We start from the raw sequence: 27200 nt of genomic DNA, 5'->3' as shown, positions 1-27200 counted from the left end.
CCATCACCCATAAGTCCACTCTCGGCTGACATCAATAGCCCTGAGGCAAAGAAGCCTTCAGAGGGAACCATTTGTTATAACTCAGACCCCATACAGAGTTTTGCTGTAGAAAAGCTCACAAGCACAAGTATACATGGTATCTAAGCTTATTGTCCCCAGAAGAGGCTGAGTTTGGATTTCTTTAACCAAATCGACACAACTGTATATTTGAGCCTCAGGAGCTATATGAGATCTGCAAGAATTTCTAGGAATTCTATAGCTGGACATTAAAGTAATCGCCTACCATTTTACTTCACACTCTCGCTAATAATTATGTATACCTAGTCCACATGGGTTAGTCCCCCGCCTGTCTGTCTTACTCCCAGCAACAGCAAAGAGCTTCATCACAAATTCTGTACCCAACATGAATAAATCAGCGAGTAGAGGTCGCAAGGGCGCAACAGGAGAAATAACACAGCACTTCTCCCGTCAAGACAAAGCACCCACTCCTCCCCCCCCCCCCCGTTCTCCTCAGGGGGATCACGGCGACCAGGATCCTCCAGTTACTACAGCTCCCTCTACCAAGGTGGATTTTGCAGAATTACGTAACCTGATAGTGGAGCGTACTAACGCATTCTTCCGAAGACCTGCAGAAAGCAATAGGAGATCTCAAATCAGAGATGGCCATAATTTCCAAGAGAACCACGGTTCTTGAAGACAAGATGGAGTCTTCGGCTAAATTCCAAAATATTGCTTCACAGGATTTGGATTTCTTATTAAAGGAAAACAACTTCATGAGGGACAAACTTGAGGACGTGGAGAATAAAGAACGCCGAAACAACTTGAGACTGCGTAACATCCCCGAATCTGTCGAACCTAAAGATCTTGAGGAATATGTGTGCAAATTTTTCTCCTCACTGAACTCCTCACTCTCTAATCATCCGATACAGATTGAGCGAATCCACAGGGCCTTGAGACCCCGTCCAAAGGACTCCGAACCCCCTCGGGATGTGATATTGTGTTTACTCTCTTTTAAGACCAAGGAACTTATATCCAATGCAGTCAGGAACACCTCTTACACCTTACACGAGGGATGCTGGATACAAGTATACCAGGACCTGGCTCCATCAACGATAGCCAAAAGGCGTGACCTCAGGGACGTTACATGTATCCTTAGGGAAAATGGCTATAAATACCGATGGGGTTTTCCTTTCCGCCTTATAATTGAAGTAGAAGGTCGGCAAGAGTCGATTCGCACGCCAAATGAAGGAAAAGATCTGATCCACAGGTTAAACCTCCCCCGTCTCGACAGGTCTGGCGAAGGAGACCCCCGAAGCTCGCCTCTTCACCCCCCCCCCCCCCCCATTTGGATAATTGCCTCTCCTGCACGGGAGGATTGTAACGTTAATATTTTCTTCAATTTCCAAATGTTCTTACCTTATTACATTTTTTCTACATATAGTCAATGTTGTTACTGTTATGTATGTTCCTCTTCACAGTAGATACAGAGTCCACTGATTTTTCTAATTTGCTGTTGTTCAACCTTATTACTTTTTATATAGCTGGGCGGGGGACGCATCCTGTCCTCTCAGCCGTGCACCCACCTACCTCGGGAATTAGTTACCGTTTATAGTAAAGTTCAAAACTTAGACGCATTCCCACACCCCGTGCCCTGTTCTAGATTATTTAGTAGGCATAGTTTGCCTAGTCTTCAGTTTATTTTCGTCTATAGGCACGAACCTAGTAGGTTTCACCTCTGCTTGTGAGGCTTGTACCTACTCCCCTACCTTCCCCTCCCAGATATTCTCACCTCTCCCCTCCTTTGTCTTCCTCTCTAATCTTCCCTACCTTGTCTTCTCTCCCCTCTCCCTCCCTTTTTATTCTCCTTCAGTCTAACAGATAGCATCTCAACGCTTGGTGTCCCCCTGTAAACTACCGACTATGTCTTTCACATCGCTCTCCCTTAATGTTAAGGGGCTGAACACACCTCAGAAACGCTCTATGCTGTTTCACACATTACATAAACTTAATGGCGATATAGTCTTTTTGCAGGAGACCCATCTCAGAGCCGGTGGCCATCCCTCCCTTACCACAAGAAGCTACTCCAACGTCTACTACTGCTCTCACTCCTCAAAGAAGAACAGAGTTGCCATTCTTCGCAACTCGGTTCCTTTCGCCGTGTCAGCAGTCAAGGACGACCCTGAAGGCCGATTTCTCATACTGACGGGAAAAATTGGTCACCTGGACATAACCTTGGCCAACATTCATGCTCCCAATACTGGTCAGACGTCTTTTTCTACACATTTTTTTGCGGAACTACATCAGTCCCGGAAGGGCTTGCTCCTTCAAGGGGGGGACTTTAACACCGTTATGTCCCCTCTCCTAGACAGATCAGTTTCTAGACACTCCTCCCCCTCATCTTCACATACTAAAAGCCTACAAAAACAGACGACTGAGACCGGCCTATTTGATATTTGGCGAGCTCTGTACCCCACCTCTAGGGATTATACGTTCTACTCTTTTCCCCATCAATCATACTCCCGGATTGATATGTTTATGTTTAACATTTTCCAACGTATAAAGAAGGCAGACATTGGCCCCAGTACTTGGTCTGACCACTCTATTCTATCACTCACGATCGACCTCTTGCAGAACCCTAGGGGTAGAACCTCTTGGAGATTGAACGAGACTCTCCTTAAACTCCCTGGGTTTAAAGATCTCATAGCTAGCTATATAACAAGATATTTTGAAATTAATTCTAACTTTGAGGCTCGGATTTCCTCAATTTGGGAAGCGCACAAGGCGGTTATTCGGGGAGATATCATTCAGTTTGCCTCTCGCAGGAAAAAAGAACAGAACGAGTCTCTTAATAAGCTTACCCTTCAACTCCAAGACCTAGAAACTCTACATAAGAAGTCTAACGCCCACTCACTACTACAAAAGATTCAAAAAACTCAGGGGGAAATTCAATCGATTTTAGCAGAAAAAACTGAACGCCAACTTAGATGGCTGAGTCAAACTTTTTATGAGAAAGGTAACAAAGCTGACTCCATTCTAGCCAGGAGATTAAGAGCTAAACGGGCCTCCCAATTAATTAGCTCAATTAGAAATAAAAAAGGGAACTTGTCCCATGATCCTAGGACCATAAATGATGCTTTTCATGACTATTATGAGAACTTGTACAATCTCCATAGGGAAAATATCTCTCCTGGAGCCTCCCCCCAAGCTATTAACTCATACCTAGACAAATGTTCTCTCCCTACACTATCTCCTCTTCAGGCCTCTACTCTCAATGATGCCATTACCGGAGAGGAGGTAACCTTGGCACTAAAATCACAAAAGAACTCGAAGGCCCCTGGCCCCGACGGGTATACGATGTTGTATTATAAGACATTCTCCAAGGAATTAGTGTCTCAGCTGACCCAGTTGTTTAATTATATTTTAACGGGGGGTAAATTCCATGCTGACTCCTCCCGCTCTACCATAGTGGTAATTCCCAAGCCAAATAAAGACCCAACATGCTGCTTCAGTTATCGGCCAATCTCACTAATTAACGGCGATATTAAATTATTCGCTAAAATCCTGGCTAACCGTCTAAACGCATATATGCCAACTCTGGTCTTTCCGGACCAGGTGGGCTTTGTCCCCTCCAGGCAGGCTCTAGACAACACAAGACGCATAATAGACATCATAGCCCATATCAATCATAATAAGATCCTATCTGTTGTTTTGGCTCTGGACGCTGAAAAGGCCTTCGATAGACTCTCATGGCCCTTCATGTTTTGCACACTTAGACGTTTTGGGTTAAATGGGGCTTTCCTAGCAGCCATTCAGGCCCTGTATAATTGCCCCTCATCTTCAGTATTGACTAACGGGCTCTTATCCCAGGCTTTTTCCTTAAGTAACGGCACCAGACAGGGGTGTCCCCTGTCTCCTTTATTATATGCCTTATGCATCGAACCATTAGCCGCTGCCATAAGACGTAATCCTGACATCACTGGGATCAGAATAGGACCCTGTCACTTTAAAATCTCTTTTTTCGCTGACGACGTCTTGCTGACACTTTCCAATCCCCTCATCTCACTTCCAAACCTACTTGTAGAACTCAAGAAATATGGATCTCTGTCAGATTACAAAATTAATAATGCTAAATCAGAAGCTCTCTCACTCCAAGTCCCCGTAGCTACCAAAAATATACTCGAAACCTCATTCAAGTTTCAATGGCGCCCCAAGGCGCTTCGCTATCTGGGAGTCCAAATCACGAAAGAATATAACCAACTGTTCCATGCTAATTATCCCCCTTCTTCTTGAATCTGTAAAAAAAGATCTTAATAAGTGGAACCCGCTCTTCATCTCTTGGTTCGGCAGAATCAGTGTAATTAAGATGAATGTTTTACCTAGAGTCCTATATTTGTTACAGACGTTGCCCATAATAATCCCAGGCACAGTACTAGCAAATCTACAATCAATGTGTGGCAAATTTATCTGGCAGGGGAAAAAAATCGAGATTTAAACGTGCTTGTTTGGCTAATTCCACCCACTCGGGAGGGTTTGGACTCTCAATTTTTGAAAGATACTTCCAGGCAGTTAATCTTAGCCACATAATTTCCTGGCAATCTCCCCCGGGAGTCAAGAGATGGGTTGACCTAGAGAACGCCCATACACCAGATCACAATTTGAATTCGCTCCCTTGGCTCCCTAGGAATCAGAGGCCGGCCTCGGTCTACTTGCATCCGTCCATCCAATTTACACTTAACCTTTGGGACAAACTTAACAGAATATGGGAGCTCACCACGTTCCCTTCTCCATTAACACCACTATGGCACCATCCAGACTTCCCTTTAGGAAATGTCAAATCATACATGCGCCCTTGGCAGGACGTGGGTATCACTCAATTCACCCACATTCTTATAAAATATTCACCCCAAACCTTCTCGGAACTGAGAGAGAAAAAAGACCTTCCTTCGTCCTTGCACTTCGCTTACATCCAAATCAGAGGTTTTATACAGGCACTTTGTAGATCATCTAAACTACGTGATCCTACACCTTTTGAGAGGAGCTGTATGAACCGTATTGGAGCTTCTGGGTTGATTTCTTTGGTATACCATGCTTTTCTGCGCCCTGATCCTGAGCTCATTGAGCCATTCGAGGATGCTTGGCTTCAGAATACTGGTAGAGTCTTGAGTCAGGAGGGATGGTCCCGGCTTAGAATGAGGATTTCTAAAATCTCCATTAATACCTCAATTAGAGAGAACACATTTAAAGTATACACAAGATGGTACTTAGTCCCAACTAAACTGCACACAATATGCCCTGGTGCCTCGGACCTGTGCTGGAGGGGCTGTGGTGGGGTGGGCTCATTCTACCACATTTGGTGGACATGACCTGGTATTTTCAATATATGGTCCCAGGTCGCTGACTTAATCTCGAGAATTTTAGAATTTGAGATAACCCCTGACCCAATGGTCATGCTGCTGTGCTCCCGGGTCAAGTCGCGCAACAAAAGGGCAGACAGACTTGTACAGCATCTATGTGCCGCTACTCGCTTGCAGATAGCGAAAGAATGGAAGTCCCGGCACCCACCGAGCCTCAACAGCATAGTCTCACGTACCTGGTACATAGGCTCAATGGAATATATTACCAGTTTGCTCCATGATAAAATTCTTAATTTTCACAAGATCTGGGACCCCTGGTACTCTTTTCATCAGGCTCCACTTCCAGCCTCTTAGAAGTTCAGATATAAAAGCTGGCACGCACTTCGCAAGCTTCCCAAAGGATTGCTGCCCCACCTTAAGGAGAAAGGTCTACCAAATATCCTTCTCCTCCCCAATCTTTCACTCTCCCCCCTCTTTTTACTCTCTCCCCCCCCCTCTCTCCTTCCACCCCTCCTTTTTCCTTCAATAAAAATAAAAAGAAAAAGCAACAATTCAGGGTTCCACGTTAATAGAGATGCATACCGACCACACCTTGATCAGGTTGAATGTTCTGGTTTAATATACTTACAAAACCAACTGTGTAACATATTCTCGTATGTTTTATTTTGTTTCATATCGTTCACTGGATTAATATTTTGTATGTTCTCCCTGATTTGTTATGTCTCTTCTGTTCCACTATGCCTTTTGCGAAATTTTCAGAACCCATGTTCTTTTTGCTGAAAATAAAGAGTTTTAAAAAAAAAGGAAGAAATACATTGAGAGTCACCTCTCATTTTCATGTATGTTCTGGAAACATCAAATACAATTGTAATGTGATTACAGACAGAAGGTATTACAGTCACAGACATGATTATGGAACAGGGTAACAGAAGTGTTGAAAGATCTTAGGTGACAGCTTTAAATAATTCTGGTTGTTCCAGAAATGGGGAGCTCTGTAGTAGAGGGCAACACGGTCAGATTCCTTATTGAAATTAGGAACCATTAGCAAGTGTCTGAAAGTAGATCTTAGATGATAAGTGGTATAAACAGCAGGGGTATGAAAGATGATCAGGGTCATTTGTCTTGAAAGCTTTCGAAGGATAGCATGCCATGTATGTTATACATCTAGGGACAGCCAATCAGGTATAGTACCTGGTCACATTGATGGGTTTTGTAGTTACACAGCAAAATAAAATTGCAATTAGAGTTATAAAGTGTATATGAGCTTTCTGCTATGGGAGTTACACAGAATTTGTTTAAATAGAGCAAGTACCGTTTGGAATACATTTTGGATATCAGAGTGTCTATATGCAATCCAAACTAGAGGCTAGGACAGGGGTAGGCAACCTGCGGCTCTCCAGGTGTTGTGTAACTACAAGTCCCAGCATGCTTTGCCAGCAGATAAGTGGCAAGACATTCTGGAATTTGTAGTTTCACAAACACCTGGAGAGTCGCAGGTTGCCTACCCATGGGCTAGGATCTGGCCATAAACTCAAATATTTATATTTGGACACTGATGTCAGATAAGTGCTAGAGTTTGCGCTAATCAGTAGATCAGGTTTCAAGTTTAGCCTTTGTCTCAAATAACATGAATATTATTTTATCAGTGTTCAAAACCAGTTTTGGGATTCACTGCACATGCACTGAAGGGGAGAACGTGGGCCTCTGGAGGGTGGAGCGACCACCGCCCTGCAGTGGGGAGGTAGTGCTGACACTGGTGCAAGATTCACAATACAGACGTTGTCAGAAATAGAAACATCAACAAAAAAAGCAGATGTTACGATGAATGGAAATCATTAATCATATTTTAGCACACATATAATGATGAATAGAACACCACACTCTATCATTCACAGAGACTTGTATACTGCCGTTTCAAAGTAATCTCCCCCTAGGCTTGATCAGCATCTTGTAAGTCAAGTTTGCCTTGAAATGTTTATTGAGCGCCAGAAGTCCAAAGCTCATCATAAGGTCAGAGTACTAAATCATAAGAGGAAGGATCAGTGTTGGTCATTAACACAGTCAACCTCAACTTACTGCTGCAGAATCCGAGGAACATCAGGCTTTACATTCCTCCTCACTCCCTGCAGGTTATGTCTCCATTAATGTAAATTAATGTACAATTGCTAGATTGTACAAATCAAAAAATTTTGTGAAATGAAACATGTACAATATTTTGAATAGACTGAAGGCTGTACAGTTGTGGGTAATTACATGCACATGTTCTGTAATGTGGAAACAGAAGCAAAAGAATTAAGACCATTCCAGACTGGCAATCTGGTATTCTCCCATTGTCATTATTAGGCTGAGGTTATAATTTTTTGTAATATTTGAACGTGCACAAATGTGAACTTGTGACACGCCAACTCCAGATTTGGACACACTTTGTCACTAGAAATTGACGCTGGCTAAATCCAGGGCATGTCTAATGGGAACCTCAACTCTTCACCAGGGAACCCAGCAGAAAGTGATAGTCTTCAGCTCATGGTATCCATCACTGAATGATGACTACAGACAGAAGAATGGTACCTGAGGTCAAGGCAGGAAAATCACATTCTATTCCAAGGTCAGGGGCAGGTAGCACAGGTACAAAACAGGGAGGCTGGCTACAGTTCCATCAGCCTTAAACTTCATATGGTGGATACTGGAAAATTAAGGTCCCTGGAGATTTATTTGTTGCCCTGATTTTGCTTGGCTACAATCTTCTGTCTGAACTCCTAAGACAATTATCTTGCTATGTTTCTTTTCTCCATGCTCACAGTGACACAAAACAGGAGATTGAGTCCTTTTCTCTATTCAAGCGATTTCTATTCTAGTGATTTTTATATTGCAGGCAGCTGCTACTTACCACAGGTGAGTTCAATTCCAAAATGAAGGAGAATCACCTATGTTAACCTAACTATTTCTAACTACTTCTAAAAGGTGCCAATAATTTTGTCTGGGCCATTGATGGATATTTGTGTGAAATAGTTGTCTAAGATATGATGAAATATGTGAAGAACAGGGTGCATGCAAATTACAAAAACTTGTTTTAAGTTGGTGACCTTATGCGCCAAGGAGCGGTTCTCTCCTTTGACCATCTGTAAACCAAATTCCCTGATCTAAACGTAAATATTTTGAGTATTTACGGCTTAGACATTTTGTCTCTTTGATCCGACAGGTGTGACCCGTTTTTCCTATCTCTTGGGGGGAGGTGGGGTCTCCCTGCTGGTTATATCATTGTGTCTGCATCTCATTTGCCTGCTGTTGCTGTCTCCATATTGACTTCTGCCTGTTGCCTTACCTTCTGCATGTTCCTTGATATTTCTTGTCTACTGCCCGTACTGACCTCTTAGCTTGTTTCTAGACCATTTTTGTTTGCTGCACACAGTTACCTTTTGGCTTATCTCTGGTTATCGCTGCTCGTGCCCCTGACCGTTTGCATCTTCCTGATTTGCCTTTGTACACCATCTGGTATAACTACTACCAGTCTTAATACCTTTCCGCTGCCTGGTACCTAATATAAACTCTAACTATTCTGAGTGTCATCTGGGGACACCTGAGTACCTCTGAGAACATCGCTCTCTATGGGAAAAGTGGCTCGTTATAGGTGAAGATCTTTCATCCTCAGGTTCAAAGAGTTTATCTGGGTTCTATTGGGAGCCGTGACAAAAGCTTCCCTTTCATATTCTCGCCGCTGCCAAATGCCTGATTGCTAAGACATGGAATCAAATTGACCTAATCCTATATTTGGTTTATTGCCCGCATTGAAAAGATTACATACTGTACATAGCTCTCCAAGATTATACCTTTCATCCTTGACAACAAGCCCATCCCTTCCACCACTCCATACCCTAGCACCTCCTCTACACTTCCACCTGACAACTCAAATCATATGTAATAATACAAAGATGACATCAGAGGCTTATCACCTGTGGTTTGTGGTTTGCTCTATTGTGTCTTGCATTGCCTCCTTATTATGTTTATATCCCATAGCCTACACTCTGTTACCTGTTTATGTTTCTATTTGAAACTTGCTAAATAACAAGCAGAGAAAATAAAACAAACAAACATGGTTTTAGTAAAGTCATATATGGAATTTTATTGCATACATTTATGACTACTTAAGAACTTTGAACTTATTATGACAATCCCGTGGCTGTATGTTTAGGTTGTCCGTCTCCTTTAAAACAAAAAAAAATCTGCCGGTAATGGGTCCTTTCCATCCCTGGAACCCCATTCCAACAGTAATATATAACATTTACCCCTCACATGTGCACAGGCTGTTTCTGATGCTGCCTGAAGTGAAATAGTCCCAGGACACAGGATTGCAATTTACAGAAGAATTTGCCTTAGATTAACCTCTGTGTGTATATGTCACATTTGGTAGAGATCTATTCGTCTGGAGTTCAGTTTTGTCTTTCTCTTTTTTTTATAGTAGTAAATGTAATATGTGCAAAGTAAAGCTTCACACTCTTAGACATTGTATAAACATTTGAAAGGTTTCAGGCACGTTTTTGGAAAGATATAAAACCAATATTTTGGCTGCAAGGCACAATTAAAACAATCCCTTTTGCTAAGTACAGTTTCCAGACCAGCTGTCCTAAACACAATGGCACGTGCGCTTACTTCGCGAGAGACGCCTGGAATAGGTCTTCAGGCTCTCACAGGCAATCAATACTTGAGCTAGCTGTGATAATGCGAGTTATTTATTGTACACATGTAGGGTTTAGAAAGAGTACGGCTGTAGATAGAAATAATATTTATACTGGCACTGATAATTACTGTAGGTTCATTGAATCAATCCTATATACAGAGATTAATTTAAGTATGTAGATCTGGTCATAGATGTAGCATAACTAGATGAAGCTTGATAAAGCGATCAAAAGGACAGTGAGTGCACTCTAATTTATGCAATATATTGGTCCGCTAGAAACTAGTGACCGTGAGTGCTTCCATGTTGCATGGTGATGTCACAAATAAATTGTGCACCCTAAAGTACCAGTAAAGGATACACAGGGGGCTAGATTTACTAAGTCACTTTTTGCGGCTGATTTAAAATTCTGCACATCATCAGTGTTTAGTGCTTCAACCTGCAGGATTTACTATACTGTAGTTTGGAGGATCAACATCCAACCGCCGGTGACGTCAGACAGTTTTAAGACTACTAAATCGCATGCAGTTTAGGGGAAGCAGCTGTGATAAATAGCCAAAAAAAAACAAAAACCTCTGTCCCCTTCCTGAACAGATAGTGCTACTTAGCATTAGCCCCAGTTGTCTGAGAGTGTGCCCCCACACTTAGGGATGCCCGGGCCAATGGTGGGTACCAGGGATAGCAAAGTTAAGTGTGCCTCCTTTAAACCGTGTCCTCTTTAGTGTAATAAAATTAAATATGTGTCCTGTTAGTATTTAAATAAATAATAAGCATCCACTATAGAATATTATTATTATTATTATTATTATTTATTAAGTGTCCTCGTTAGTATATAACTAAATATTTTGTGCAGTCTGTATTATTATTTTTTTTTATATATATAAAGAAATATTGGCACCATTATTAAAGTATTAAGTAATTTAATGGATAAAAATGTAGGTGACTCATGGGACCAGCCTGGCGGGCAGATACCCCCCCCCCCCCCCCCCACCCCCAGCCCAGACTGCCCCTGGACCTACCAAAATTGTCATTAGAGTGTAGCAGCAAAGCTCAAAATGGTAAGTTCTGCTATAATTTGCTATAAAGACCAGCGCCTGTAATCAGATAATCAATAGTATCAGTGAGTGTGACAATACTAAGTAGGGGCCTGATTCATTAAGGATCTTAAATGAAGAGGTATCTTATTTCAGTCTCCTGGACAAAACCATGTTACAATGCAAGGGGTGCAAACTAGTTTTCTGTTTTACACATAAGTTAAATACTGACTGTTTTTTCATGTAGCACACAAATACTTGATAGCTTATTTGTACACTGAAATTTAAAGTTGATATTTGTGTTCTACATTAAAAAAACAGTCAGTATTTAACTTATGTGCAAAACATATGTGCACCCCTTGCATTGTAACATGGTTTTGTCCAGGAGACTGAAATGAGATACCTCTTCATTTAAGATCCTTAATGAAACAGGCCCTAGATCCCCCAGGGCCGGACTTAGCATTCTGATCAGTAGGATGTGAGGGGGCTCTTTTTTATAACAAGTTCTTCTTTCAACAATAAAGTGAACTGAGGAAATGAGAGAGCCCAACTGATGTGCGCTTATCTGATGCTTTGTAACACTTACGTTCTATTGTTTCTAGATCCCGGTTGATCATCATTCTCTATTCATAAATGCCTTGTTATAGACTGAGTTTCCACGTAAGGCCAGGCTTAGCCCCAGGTGCGCCAAGACAGCCATTCCCCAAATGTGTTCCAGGTGAATACTAAAATAACAAAATCTGCGAGATGACATTTCCACTTCCAGCGGCAGCGGGTTATTATTGCTGCAGCCCAGACAATTTGTTTCAGGCTGGTTTTGATAAAGTAGTTGCAATCTGAGATGTTGGCCTCTGCCTTATGTAACATTGTGCGGTTACTGCTACATTGTTACGGATGAAAATGCCTCACACCTGAAATGTTAGTAAGGCTGTGTGAAATGGTTTGAAAGCCTCACTTCTTCTTTTTTTATAACCCAGGTAATTATATCACCAGATGTACTTTTGGGTTCTCTTTAAGTCAGTCTTACGGGAACACACTTTATTTATTTTTTTAAATAACGTGTTGGAAACAATGTTTATTTTTATTGCAAAGCCTTTGGGTACCAATTATATATGTTGTGTCGGTGTTTATAGCTGATACATATGGAAACAACTTTTGTCACTTTCGCACAGGTTTTCTGGAAACGTAACGCTTAGAGAGGGCTGCTTAAACAATGTAAAAACACTGTTTGGAAACAAAGATTTTCATGTTTATTTTTGGCGCTTGTAAAACAGAGTGCAATCCTTATTCTATATATATATATATATATATATATATATATATATATATATGTGTATTTATGTATGTTTAGATTTAGCACCAATCTGAAAAAAGAGGTGTTGATTTAGCTCATTTAAAGGATTGTGTAATTAATCAGCAGCTCTTATTGACATATAATGCTCTGATTTTTAATGAACTTATCCATGGCAACATTACTAAATTACATATTTGTTTGAAATGTGTATCCGTTAGTGTTACATGACACTTGTAAATGAGCTGTAAGGTCTCCATACACATTCCAAATCAACCACTTGTCTCGGTCACGTAGCTCTCTGTCATACATATATACACGCACACACCTGTGGCCAAATCTGACCATTAATGGGGTCAAATGTGATAATGGTCCAGCCGTATTTACTGTCCATCCCGGTCAACATTATTGATTCCAGTTAGAAGTTGATCTGCATTGATGGTCTTTTTGGGCCTACGTCAGGTGTAAAGCAGCAAATCAGATGTCAAAATTGCAGTGTCCACCTTTGTGTAGACCAAACGGTCTGTATTGCAAGTATAACCGTATCTTGTTTTATAATCATTGTTTAGAATTACTAGCAGAGTGTATTTAAAGGTGGCCTCTAACACGCTGTTTGGACAAGAACAGTGCCAAATTTGGCAAGGCAGTTCAGTGGCTAAAGACGAGCTAGAGCAGGGGTCAGGAAACTTTTTTACCTTTTACCCCAAAATATACTTAGATACGCTGACGTTACCCCCTTGATTTGAAAGGAAGGAAATCATATATTATTAATTATTGGAATTCAAAATCTTTCTGAATCTATTCAAAATTTATTTGAAAGCTTCAGCTTCAAAACTTCAGGTTTTGGAGAAATGATGTTGCTTCATTTTTGATACGAGAGCATCAATATTGGGGCATTTTGATGTCCGAGCAATTTGGATACAGTCTTCAGGGTCCAATCGATTTCTCTGCTTTGTTTTTATGTTCGTTGGAGTGGAAAATCCTTGTTCGCAAAGGTAGGTTGTTGCAAAATGCAGCAACTTTTTGACTGCCTCCTCATGTGCAATTTTGAATGCCTTTGCAGCTGTTGACATCCAAAAATATGACAGATCTGCTTTGTTTTCAAATGCAATACGTGCTTCATTATTACATCGCAGCTCAAGAAGTGCCTCTGCCAACCCCTGAGGCTCTTCTGGTACAACAGCAATTTCACATTTAAAGGGGTCTACAATCCAACTGACTGCATGTGAATCGGCAGCATTACCCCCAGGAATTTCATTTTTACCTCATTTGGGGTAATTTACCCCTGTTCCCTGACCACTGAGCTAGAGCATGTGTTATTGTAGTGTGCTAATGATGATGACTGCACTCCTAGGATGAGTGCAGCTGCATTTACCTCCATGTCTGATAATGAGACGATCAATTTCAATTAAATTGTTATCAAGCATAACGCTAATATTTCAGCAACACATTCTGCAGTATCATCCAATTGCCAAACCCGCTGACGCTTTTTCAGCATGTGTACCTAGCATAAGTGGTCCAAAACCATTGTCATATAGAGTGTAAGCTTGTGAGCAGGGCCCTCTTACCTCTCTGTCTGTATGTATTACCCAGTATTGTTTTATTAATGTTTGTTCCCAATTGTAAAACGCTACGGAATTTGCTGGCGCTATATAAATAAATGATGATGATAAACCTGATGACTTTGTGTATATCACCTGGTGGTATGGGCCATGTGTATGTAGGGACTACAGATAGGAAAGGGACTTCGGGGTCTATGCATCAGCATGATGCGGTGCCACTAAATATGCACTGCTGAATTGCCTTATGCCGGGGCTACTATGGGACCCCCGGCGAAGTGACCCCTCTAGAGCAAAGTTTTTTGTTGTGCACGCTTCTTCTGTAACAGAATCTGCAAAGCCAGAGAGGCTTCAGCAATAGCCCATAGGAAATTACAGGTAACGCCATACTGAGATGGCGTTATCTGTCTGCCCAGTGCACAGCTTATCAAAGCTTCATGCATTGCAGAGCCTCCCCTTATTGATCTATGGGACTGCGATGCTGCACAGTATTTGCCTAAATGGAGGAGATTTCTGCCATATCTCCTCCGTTCTGCAGTTAATGCATAGCAAACATACTTAGAATATGCGGAAACAGTCTTTTCCGTATCTTAAGTGCCAAATCAGCTTGATGCATAGACTCCTATATTTGCAAAATAGACCTAAAAAACAAAATCTACAAAGGTAGACTTATGTGACTTGCTGTGCTCTTTGCATTGTGTATTGTCTACAATTGTGTATCCCAGAGCAACATAAATAAACAACTCTGCCAGCTGATACAAAGGCATAGCAGAAAAGCACAAAAGGGAGATGCAAAGAAAATCAGTTTACAAAAAAGTTGTAGCAGGGTGTGTACACACCAGTCGATTAAAGTTGCATGGGGGTGAAAAAGCCCCTTTACTTTGGAAAGTAAAACTATTTAGTTGTGCTTTTTTGTATTGTGTATGTGTTTGTTTTATGACCTCCCTCCATCTAATAGTAACAAGTGTGATATAGTTGGTTGGATCAAGCTCATTGAATTGTACTTTCTGTAGTGGTTCCTGTACAATTTTGCATTGCAAGCCATCTATACATACATGTTTATCACAGCTGACACACTGCCACCTCACTATATGCATTTCTATATGTTTTTCCTCTTCCAAAATCACTAAGAATAGGTGGCGCCTTTCCTTTAGCCCACAGAGAAGAATGGATAATTCTCACAGTGCTGGTTACTGAGAATCCGTTTCCGTTATCCTGATAAATTGCTTTTTTTTCTATTGCTTCAGGCTGATTAGTAATAGATTAGTCCATATTTGGCAATAGACAGTAAAGGAAAAGGTAACCCATGATAGCAAGTAGGAATCATTTATGGCAGCGGTGTGTAGCTTTAGTTAGTGTGTAACATTTTGCATCATTGTGTAATGTAATTGCCTACTTTCACAGCTGGTTTTGAACCTTGTGATCTGTATTGTCAATGTGCATTTTGCAATATTAAATATATTGATATATTAGTGCGTTAATACAGGGTAGCTGCATTGTGTAGTGTAAGACACCAAGGTGATGATAAAATTAAAGCCTTCTGTGTGGTGATAACAGCTTTGCGATGTTAATGAGATCAAGGGGTAGATCTTATCACACCTTCTAAAAAGGAAAAGTGGAGCAATTAATCAGATTATAACTCATTGGTTATTCTACTTTCTAGAATCTGATTGGTTGATATGGACAACACCTTCACTTTTCTTTTTTAGAAGGTTTGATAAGATCTACCGCCAAGTGTGTCCTATCTTTATCCCTTATAGCTCATTACAATATTTCATGCTTATAACATAATCTCGCTTTAACGATTTCAGAGCACAGAAATGTGATTACTTGTGACCAGATTCTTAATCATATGGAGCCTTTTAATCTATCCCAGTCCACCCACCATCAGAGCAAACATACAAACATTGATATGAGCACACATGAAAAGTTGGGAACATTTTAACAATAAGTAAATGCTTAAATTTACTGTTATCAAGCCAGAATGTCTCTAGCCTTACTCATTTCTGTATTCCCTGCATTCATTGGGACCCGTGGAACATTACACCTGATAACAGCATGCCTGAGTCACTGGGTATTGCTTGTTGCATTACAGTCTAACTATTTGCAATGTCCTCTGTACTGATAGGTCCATAGTTTCATTAATATACTGCCTAACATTCATAGTAAAGCTTGGTACTTATATACTAAAATAATAGAATAAACTCGGCGTTGATTTGCCCAGAAAATATATTCTGTCCTGGACCAAATAGTAGTAGAAGTCCCACGTTTTTTTTTGGCAATAGTGTTTTTCATATTTTCATAAATATGCTCCTTAATCTGACTCAATGTCACAGATTTAATATGGTTCCTTTTAGGGGAGTTAGGATTTAACTCTTCGTCAGCTAAAGTCCCTTAAAAATACAACACCTGCTTTTACTTTAGTGCAAATGCTATGCGTTTGTGCATGCGTCCAAAAACTGCATACTTGCCTAGTTTTGAGATCCCACTTCCGGGAGGAGAGATCTCAGTGATGTGCTCTGGGGGGCATAGCCACTGGATTTGCGTTGTTTGGCTCTTCCCCCTCTGCAAATGACACTATTTTTGGCCTGTTGCAGCAGGGGAGAGTAGGCAACTATGAATAACTGTTTGATATGTAGTTCACATCATATGTGCTGAAGGCATTCACATGCATTTGCAAATACATCCAAAACACAACAGGTATGGAGCTTTTCCCATGCATTTCAATAGCCCATTCATTTCATTGGGCTATGCGGCATGTGCGCTATGTGTAGAAGTACAATTGAAATGAATGGGAAAGCTCCAGAAAAATAATTTAAAAAATGAGCAGGCTTTATTATTATCTTTTATTTATAAGGAGCCACAAAGGGTAAACAGAGCCATGCAAAGAGTGCCCCTCCCTAAATTGTACAGCGCTAATTCCGTTAAAACTGGAGGACGGAGTGAGTATGGGGTCCCCTGCTATAGTGAAACCAATCCCAAAAGTGTCAGTGCAGGATGGAGCCTCTGTGCCCCTCCCCAGAGACTATTAGCCACGTACTGATTAGTGCTGGTGCTTTTCCAGGCCCCCATGGATTGTGGGGACTGGGTTTACTTCATTGCTAAGCGGTCCAAAACTATTTGCCCAAAATAGTATAAATAATAAATAATAAATAAAACTCACATATTGTAAATTAAACTCTAAATAAAAAAAACGCCACCCATTGTTATCCAATAATTAATTAATAAAAAAATAGTATTCTTGTAATCCAATGGGATCTTCTGTTTGTAATCATATGGGATTTTCTTTATTTGTAATACATGGGAAAATCTTTTAAATGTGTATAGTTCATCCATGAGAACATTTCTTTGTAATCCATGGGAAAATCTGCTTGTAATCTAAGGTGAATTTTTTTTTTAGGAAATAAAAATAAAAACCATAATATATTATATTATAGAAAACTGCTCTGTTAGGAGTCCTGCCACAGAATAACTATGAACTGAATTGTCTGGCACTACCCATCACTGCTCGTATGATCACAAGCGATTTCCCATGCTAGCTGCAAAGTGATTGGCTGGCAGTGAGGGAAGTCCTTTGATCATACATCAACAAAGTTAACAATGCTATGCAGCTCCATTCATGTCAATGGCCCATTCATTTCAATATCCCTTTCATTTCAGTGGTTTCTACGTGTAGGAAAGGAAAGTAAGGCAAAAAAAAGCAGTAAGTTTTTTCTTCTGGACAAACCATGTTACAATACAAGGGGTGCAAATTAGTTTATTACTTTGTACATAAGTTAAATACTGGCTGTTTATTTTAGCTTGGTTTTGCACTGAAATTTAAAGTTGATCTAGGACAGAGGTGGGCAAACCAGTCCTCAAGGGCCATCAACAGTTCATGTTTTTAGGATTTCTGTCTGTAGAAACAGCTGGGATAATTACTGACCCAGCCAAATAGATTAACTCAGCTGTGCATGATTAAATAAATCCTAAAAACATGAACTGTTGATGGCCCTTGAGGACTGGTTTGCCCACCTCTGATCTAGTTCATGCCCTACCCCAAGAATAAATCTGCCATCACATTTTAAATTTACCCCCCCCCCTCCAATGCAACATGGTTTTGCCAAGGTGCAAAGTTACTCCTTTTTTTTTGCTTTACTTTCCTTAATGAATCAGGGCCATAGTGTACAACCCCATTGGAATGAATGGACCATTGACATTAATGGGAAATTTATTGTATTGTATGCACTGAAATAAAACAAGTAGTGTCCAGAAAACTGCTCTGCCATGCAAACACAAGTATGAACACATATGGCTCTGGACGCATAGGGGGGTATTTAACTTTTAGCGAGTTTCCCCGCCGTGTAAAAAAAATAATCTTCCTCAGGTTTTTGACGGCAATAGTGACCGTTTTGAGTTAGCACAGCGGGAAAACTCATGCAATGCAATTGAAAAAAAGGGAACGCTATCCCCGTGTGTTAAAAATTGTGTTTGCGAGATTTTAGGGGAGTAAATGGGAGTTTTAACACAGTCATGTATAACACAAAAAAGAGGTTTTGTATACATTTCCATACATTAGATTGCATTACACATTGATAATATTTACACTACAGTACTTTCTTTAGTATATTTTTTAATTGGACGATTTTTTACCCTACAATCATCTATACCATGTCTAAACACATTGTTACATTCATATTTGTACCAAAAACACACATAAATATAATTTTATTTTTATTTTATTTTATTTATTTTTTTATTTCATTATTTTTTTTCACAAGATAATGAACTTACACAGGTTAGGCATTAGTGATAAACATAAGTTTGACTTTTTTTCCACATTATTACATGATTTCAAATACTTTTCAGAGGTTTTTTATTTTTAGCACTCCCCAAGGAGGTGAGAGATAAAACAGCATATTTTCCTGTTCTACCCGCCGCGTTAAATACAATTGAATAGCTTTTACAGCGGCTGCCTCTCGCACACCCTAAACTTTCAATAGACCTTTTACTGGAGCGCGAGAGGACCGTTTGATGAAAAAAAACGTAGTGTTAAAATGACTTAACACGGTCAAAAAAAACAACTCGCTGACAATTGAATACCCCCCAATGGGTTTTATTTTTATATGCTGTTGCAAGCTTTGCACTTGCATTAAAACAAAGTCAGGAGCAGCGTTATAACACCAGTAGGTAATGGGCCTTAGACAACTGTCTCAGGACTAGATTTACTAAGCTGCGGGTTTGAAAAAGTGAGGATGTTGCCTATAGCAACCAATCAGATTCTAGCTGTCATTTTGTAGAAAACACTAAAGTTGCTTTGCTGTTGTGATATTTAAATTGTTATTTTTTTCCCTAGAGAAAATGACTGTATTTAGTTTCCCTGATTCAGAACATTTCCATATCTTATTTTAATATGCATTAAATACTTCCTGTTACTAGTGTCATGGATTATATGTTCTAGACTACCAAATGTAATAGTCAATGTAGCAATGCACAGAACTCATGTGTGTCAGAGTTCTAAGATGGAATCTTCTCACTTTCTGTGAGTGAATCAAGTTGCTTTTGGATATTACTCGAGTTTTAATACAGAGTATGAAATGCTTATTATAGGAAAAGCCAGCTAGGGAAACCTCGTGGCGAAGAAACATTTAATAAAGCAGTTTTATAAACACATTGTTTGACATCTGCAATACGTATTAGACATTAAACTCGAGCAGTTTCCAAGAAGTGCAGTTTGGATAGGTCTAAATCTGGATTACAGCTGTCACGTTAGAAAGACATGTATAATTTGTAACTTCACAGGAGCTGACTGACATATTTGCTTCTGCTTTTCAGAGTGTCTCCGCTGCAGAAATCTGAAATTGTAGACATGGTAAAGAAACATGTAAATGCCATCACGCTGGCCATTGGAGATGGTGCCAACGACGTAGGAATGATCCAGACCGCACACATCGGAGTGGGGATCAGCGGGAACGAGGGCATGCAGGCCACCAACTCCTCTGATTACTCCATAGCACAGGTCAGGAGCACAAATGAACAGCTGTTGTAGACTGCTGACAGAGGTATCAGGCCCTGAATCTAACACTAATCATGTGGGGAGATCATCTTTGATGCCAACAAAACCCAAAGCCCGGCACCTTGGATGTCCCAGTGTAGTTTTGAGTTTTTCAATCTGTCCGCAGAGAAAAGTTTCCTACAGTTTGGAAGGGATTGCATTTCCCATTAGCAAGTGTGGGACTTAAAACAGCAGGGGAGAGGCGCCGTTCAGGACACTTGTGCCTAAGCGACCCCTCTAAATATGATATGTAGCCCTCCTGGACAATGTTGCATGGTTTTGTCAAACAGATTTATAGGTCCAGAAATTCATAGGAGGCCGGAGAGTGAGATTTATTGTTTTCTTCATGTTTCCACCACACCCCAGATAAATTGTTAAACTACAGCTCTCATCGTGTAGCTGTTTACTGTCAATGATGGTGGTTGTTGTTGGACAACAGCTGGGTTCCCACACTTCAATGTATGGTAACAATCACTTCAGTGTTACCATGATTACAGTCATAGCTTACTAGCAGAATGACTGTATAAGTAAGTTGCTTCCAGAAGCTGTTATTGTATTTATATTTACAAAGCCTCTTGATTTATGTCATTCATTTGGCTATCTTGTCCCTGACATTCATAGTTTTTCCCCGGTTTGATTTAAATGTAGTAATTAGTAATGATTTATAGGTCCCAGTTTAGGCTCTGGTCACAGCACATTATAAAATTGCCTGTGCATTCTTTTCCAGATGAACTCCAGATCTGCTTCTTATGAAAGCAACGTGTATGTTATAAATTCTCTGCTATCTGCTTGGAGTTAGCACCTTACAGGCTGCATTTCAGAGTGTGCTATTCACGTGTTACATTGTGACCCTGTCAATAACTTCCCCGAGCTAAGGTTATTGAATGGTTGTTTTAATTAGGTAGAACAGTCATTAAGGCTGGACTGTGATATGCATGTTTCAGACTCCTTACTTGGGTATTACTGATCTAAGCATTGCACTGAACCCCCATTTGCATCAGAGCAGCACAGACTGTCATCTACATATAACTGTAAACTAAAATTTTACATAACTGTCGCAGAAAATGTCAATGTATTTAATTCGAAAGACGTAATAAAGAAGTTCGCACTATTTGTAATGTCAGATTGCTAATTAATATTAAGGTTTTTGCAGTTTATTGTCAGTAACTCGTCTGCTCCCTTCTGATGTAGTAATAAGCATATATTAAAGTTATATCTAACCTATTTACTACACACATGCAGCCAAACCGGGCATTTCTGGCCATTTAAGTGCCTCAGCTGATGGCCAAGTTCTATAAGACCCAGTAAGTGTTTAGATAATGACTCATGTCTACTGTCAGTATTACCGGTGTGTGTATATAAATATATATATATATATATTAATTAATTCAACATTTCCTTTTTTTTACTTTTTTATCATATTTAGTGATTGGGCGCACTTTCCCTTTAGTACATACTCCCTGGAGGGGAGGTGAAGTGGGAGGAAGAAAGGGGGTGGGGCGAAGCACAGCGAATCACAACATGGGGCAGAAAGCATAACTGACAATATCAACACTAGGCTATGCCAGCAAGGTGGCAATATAGCAGTATGAGGTCCCTGTGTCATAGTAACAAACATCCCAAGGCCAGACAGCATGGGACGGAATCCTCCATACCCCAAGAATAACCATCCCCATGCTGATAGCCCTTGGATTATTCCCACACCCCTGGGCAGTGGGTGCAGGTTAATAAAAATAATTAAATGGTTAAAATGTTATTTTTTTAATGGTAGATTCCAGGTCGCAGCATGTCCTGGCGGTCTTTAAGTGGTGGCCAGGACATCCTGGTACTTTAGGAACCACAAGTTCCAGCATGTCCTGGCATCCAGGGCCCGCTGGAACCTGTAATGCTCCAGGGAAACATAAAAAAAACACACAAACCATGGAAAATAAATCTTTATTCTAAATAAAGACCCTCCCCACACAGCCCTGATTGGCGTTCTTTATTTCCTTACCTAAGTATGAAAGCTGGCACTGCTGGCATCCTCTTACAGAATGACCCATTACTAGCTCTGCCAAGATCTCCACCGCAGATGAGCTCTTAGCGGCAGTACAGTAATATTTATAACCAGGGAATTTCCCATGCAACCATTTTTGTTACTTCAATAAAGCATTTTTCACATAGGGTTTCTTTTTTAAAGAATATTGTTTTTTAATTTTTCCCCAATCTTAAAAACATTTTTTTAAATTTTAAATGTTTTTATTCTTATTTTGCAACAAGTGGACCCAAAAGTGCGGGCTTACCCGACCAGTATCGCTGCGCAGCTGATTTTCTTAGTAAATTGCTTCCATAATTGATTTTGTAATTGCTGTGATTGATAAATAGGGGCCTTAAAGAGATATGGGGGTAAATGTATCATACTCCGGTTTCTTCAACTCGCGGGAGTTCGGCGAGATGACAGCGAAAATTTAAAGCGCTTTAAATTTTAGCTGTCACCTCGCCGAACTTCCGCGAGTTGAAGAAACCGGAGTATGATACATTTACCCCATGGGGTTGCTTGGATGGAACTTACACACAATAGGGGTTACTTAGTGTAAATTTGCACATCGTAGGGGGTACTTTGTGCCAACTGAAATAGGCGTGAATCCTATAACTACATTAAATATTTACTAATGGTAATAACAGAAGAGCAACTAGCCTTAGCTATTATCTTTGATCTTTGTCGAATGCCTACGGGTCAAAAGCATGTTGTACAATGGGCGGAAAAAGCTTGAATACAGCATCGGGTTTCCCTGACTTTTTATTTTATATTTTTTCTTTAGTTTTCATATTTGGAGAAGCTTCTCTTAGTCCACGGAGCCTGGAGCTACAATCGAGTAACCAAATGCATCCTCTACTGTTTCTACAAGAATGTGGTCCTGTACATCATTGAGGTAAGATTAATGGCTAACTAAACAAGTACATCAAGCCAGCAGTACACGTATTGTCTGCACGGCTGCAAGGGACATCCGCCACTTGGCCTCAACTTAAGCCAAGTATAACAGACGAAAATGACACAGACATTTATCAAGTTGCGGCTTTCCTGTAACATCGGCTGCTCCAAAAATGGCTCAGCTTACTATATTCACATACTCTCTTGAATGATATGCACCAAGCACAAAATCCATTAAGTGCATAAAGACAGCTGCCATAATATTGTATAGGCACATATTCCAAGCCTCTAAGTACATGTACAAGACCTTCTCGGCTCTTTATGTTTCAACTTCAAACACTAGTTTGCATAGCTAGATTTTGGCTGGTTTCGGGCTGTGCAGTTATGCTTTCAATCCGGCACACAAGGTAAATCCATGATTAAATCCTAGGCTAGACCTTGCAGCTACTAAATACAGCTTGAAAAAAAACCCTCTTCTGCTTTGATATCTATATCACTGAGGAAACGATACTGGTGACCTTCTCTGTCTTGAGGGGGTCAGAGGCGGGCTGTGATCTTTTCTCCAATGGACATACCATACATACAGAACTTGTCAACAATACTGTTAGAAGCACTCCCCCCAAATGGCGTCAGTTTAATTATGCAGTGTGATAGGGAGCAGGGATGTGTAGGAGGGAGTAAGAAGCAGGGATGTGCAAGGAGGGAGTAAGAAGCAGGGATGTGCAGGGAGCAGGCAGGATGCAGCGATGTATAGGAGGGAGTAAGAAGCAGGGAGCAGGCAGGATGCAGGGATGTGCAGGAAGGAGTAAGAAGCAGGGTTGTGCAGGGAGCAGGCAGAATGCAGGGATGTGCAGGAGGGTGTAAGAAGCAGAGATGAGCAGGGAGCAGGCAGGATGCAGGGATGTGCAGGAAGGAGTAAGAAGCAGGGATGTGCAGGGAGCAGGCAGGATGCAGGGATGTGCAGGAGGGAGTAAGAAGCAGGGATGTGCAAGGAGCAGGCAGGGTGCAGAGATGAGCAGGAAGCAGGCAGGGTGCAGGGATGTGTAGGAGGGTGTAAGAAGCAGAGATGAGCAGGGAGCAGGCAGGATGCAGGGATGTGCAGGAGGGAGTAAGAAGAAGGGAGCAGGCAGGAGGGAGTAAGAAGCATGGATATGCAGGATGCAGGCAGGGAGCTGAGATGTGCAGTGAACTGCAGGGAGCAAGAATGTGCAGAGAGCAGGCATGTGCAGTGATGTGCAGGGAGCAGGCAGGGATGTGCAGGAAGTGGTAATGTGCAGGGAGCAGGGATATGCAGGGTGCAGGGATGTTCATAGAGCAGGCAGGGAGCAGTAAAGGAAGTGGGCATGTGCAGGTGCAGAGATGAGCAGTGAGCAGAGACGTGCAGAGGAGCAGGCATGTGCAGTGATGTGCAGGGGAACAGGCATGTGCAGTGATGTGCAGGGGAACAGGGATGTGCAGTGATGTGCAGGTAGCAGTGATGTGCAGGGGAACAGGGATGTACACGGAGCAGGCATGTGCAAGTAGTAGGGATGTGGGGGGAGCAGGGAAAGGGTGCAGGGAGTGAAGGATGCAGAGAAGTGCAGTAAGCAGGCATGTGCAAGTAGTAGGGATGTGGGGGGAGCAGGGAAAGGGTGCAGGGAGTGAAGGATGCAGAGAAGTGCAGGAAGCAGGCATGTGCCAGTAGTAGGGATGTGGGGGGAGCAGGGAAAGGGTGCAGGGAGTGAAGGATGCAGAGAAGTGCAGGAAGCAGGCATGTGCAAGTAGTAGGGATGTGGGGGGAGCAGGGAAAGGGTGCAGGGAGTGAAGGATGCAGAGAAGTGCAGGAAGCAGGCATGTGCAAGTAGTAGGGATGTGGGGGGAGCAGGGAAAGGGTGCAGGGAGTGAAGGATGCAGAGAAGTGCAGGAAGCAGGCATGTGCAAGTAGTAGGGATGTGGGGGGAGCAGGGAAAGGGTGCAGGGAGTGAAGGATGCAGAGAAGTGCAGGAAGCAGGCATGTGCAAGTAGTAGGGATGTGGGGGGAGCAGGGAAAGGGTGCAGGGAGTGAAGGATGCAGAGAAGTGCAGGAAGCAGGCATGTGCCAGTAGTAGGGATGTGGGGGGAGCAGGGAAAGGGTGCAGGGAGTGAAGGATGCAGAGAAGTGCAGGAAGCAGGCATGTGCAAGTAGTAGGGATGTGGGGGGAGCAGGGAAAGGGTGCAGGGAGTGAAGGATGCAGAGAAGTGCAGGAAGCAGGCATGTACAAGTAGTAGGGATGTGGGGGGAGCAGGGAAAGGGTGCAGGGAGTGAAGGATGCAGAGAAGTGCAGGAAGCAGGCATGTGCATGGAGCAGAAAAAGTTTACGTTTTAGTAAGAACCTTTTGTTCCTCAGCGAATGATGTCTGACCTTGAATGTTTTACCAGAAAAAAACTATTAAAACAGCGCTGAAACTGATCAAATAAACTGACCAAACACGATGCTAAAACAAATGTTGATGTGATTTATTGAATAACAATAATATATAAAAAAATGTTAAAAACTTCAAATACAACACAAATATGAGCTGAATCTTGCATATAATAGAATTTTAGTAAATGTACAAAAAAAAAAATCTTAGTAAAGATATATCACTGTGGTCTTATGAAAATAGAGACTATATAGATGTCAATAGTTATGTTAGGCTTGAACCGATATTAAATCTCCATGAACGATGTATTCAAATAAGGTATGTGATAATACTCATGATTTTATCTGTGCAAATGATGATGAAACAAGTAGCCCTTCAGTGTTATAAGCACTGGGCAGTTCTGTATATCCGGACAGCACTGATTATCTACACTGCTGTCTGTAGTCAGCTAGAAATGGAACTGACTCAAATGTTTTACTCCTCAACCCCTAATAAATACTATGTTAGCTAAGAAAGACAAACGGACAAATCTTCCCTAATAATTTTCTTCTTCCTCTAACAATAAATGAATGCACATTCCTGTGCCTGTAGCTGTAGAGAGCAGTGTGCTCTAATCTATTACACATAGTTGCCAACATTGGAAGGTTGTGTCCCGGGAGGTCCGGGGGGGGGGCAGGTGGGTGTGTGAAGGCGTGGCTCGAAGAATTGCGCCGTTAGCCCCTCCCCCAAAGCTGTCAACACCGTTTCCGACCAATAAAACTAAGGGGTGGGACCACAATGACGCGTCCATGACGCCAATAAGACCATATAAATAAATGGTGATGATGATTATGAAAAAAATAGTTGTCTAAATATAGCTGAAACCTTTCTATATATATTCTTTTCATTTATTATTATTATTATTATTATTATTATTATTATTATTATGTATATGATCTGACAATGATTGGAAACATGATGATAGTTTTTCAGAGCCTCACGTGCACCCTTTGGTTACTCAAGGAGCCTGCTCATTATATTTATAAAGGAGCATCATTTCACACCGTCTATTATACTATACTAGATTAGTCCACTGTGACATCACAATGTTCCTGAACTAAAAGCAGCGATGCATGAGTGACTGATAATACTGGTCAATGAACAGGAATGTACCTTCATTCAGTTTCGGAACAGAACCTATGTAAAAACACTCTGCTGGAAAAATAGTATTGATCAGAAGGGCCACAAGTGAGCTCTTTGTGGCCCCTATTCTGACTCTTGATTATTAGCTTATCGGAGTAGTGTAGCCTCTCTACTCATGTCTGGTATAACACAGCATTATACACTTAATTCAAGGCATCACATGGCCGCATATCATATTAGAGCACAGTGTTACAAGATTTGATTGTCAAATAAATTTATAAATATATTACCAAAGAGATATATATATATATATATATATATATATATATATATATATATATATATATATATATATATATGTATATATATACAAAGGTAGCATATGGTCCAAACCCTGCAAACATTTGGAAAAATAAGACCTCCCCCCTGATGATGAACGTACATTAGTACATTAATGAATTACAGCACATTTTTACTTTTTTTTTTATTTTATGTGACTAAGCCATTTTATTTTTTGTGTTAGTTTTTATGATTTGATTCAGAATGTACTGTCAAAAAGTTAAACTTTATTCCATCATAGGTGCGGTTTGCAGGATTCAAGATTCTAAAAATAATTTTTTACCTCAGGTTTGTTTTGTCAAAGGAAAAGTAGATGCAACTGAACAGAGCGCAGTGCTCTGGGGACCTAATACACATACATTGCTCTGCAGATGTCTTACAACAGGAAGAGCAGTACTTCCAGGCATTGGATCAAATCAGTACTTCTGTTGAATTTCACATAGAAAAATAAACTGACCGCGCTGCTGTATTTTCACGTGTGCACGTTGTTTAGAATGGGTTC

At 41.0% G+C, this 27200-nt stretch overlaps 1 protein-coding gene across 2 annotated transcripts in view; it reads left to right on the top strand.

Moving 5' to 3' along the window:
• ATP8A2 (ATPase phospholipid transporting 8A2) overlaps nt 1-27200 on the top strand; it is a 612290-nt gene that overhangs the window by 267620 nt on the left and 317470 nt on the right. For both annotated transcript variants that reach the window (XM_075198918.1, XM_075198920.1), the window contains 2 exons: nt 19725-19908; nt 22746-22856. In XM_075198918.1, the coding sequence (XP_075055019.1) occupies nt 19725-19908; nt 22746-22856 (295 nt within the window). The remainder of the gene's footprint in view (nt 1-19724; nt 19909-22745; nt 22857-27200) is intronic.

Source organism: Mixophyes fleayi, chromosome 2, assembly GCF_038048845.1.
Source record: "Mixophyes fleayi isolate aMixFle1 chromosome 2, aMixFle1.hap1, whole genome shotgun sequence".
In the NCBI taxonomy this organism is placed as follows: Eukaryota; Metazoa; Chordata; class Amphibia; order Anura; family Limnodynastidae; genus Mixophyes; species Mixophyes fleayi.
This window is presented reverse-complemented; position numbering and strand designations above follow the sequence as displayed.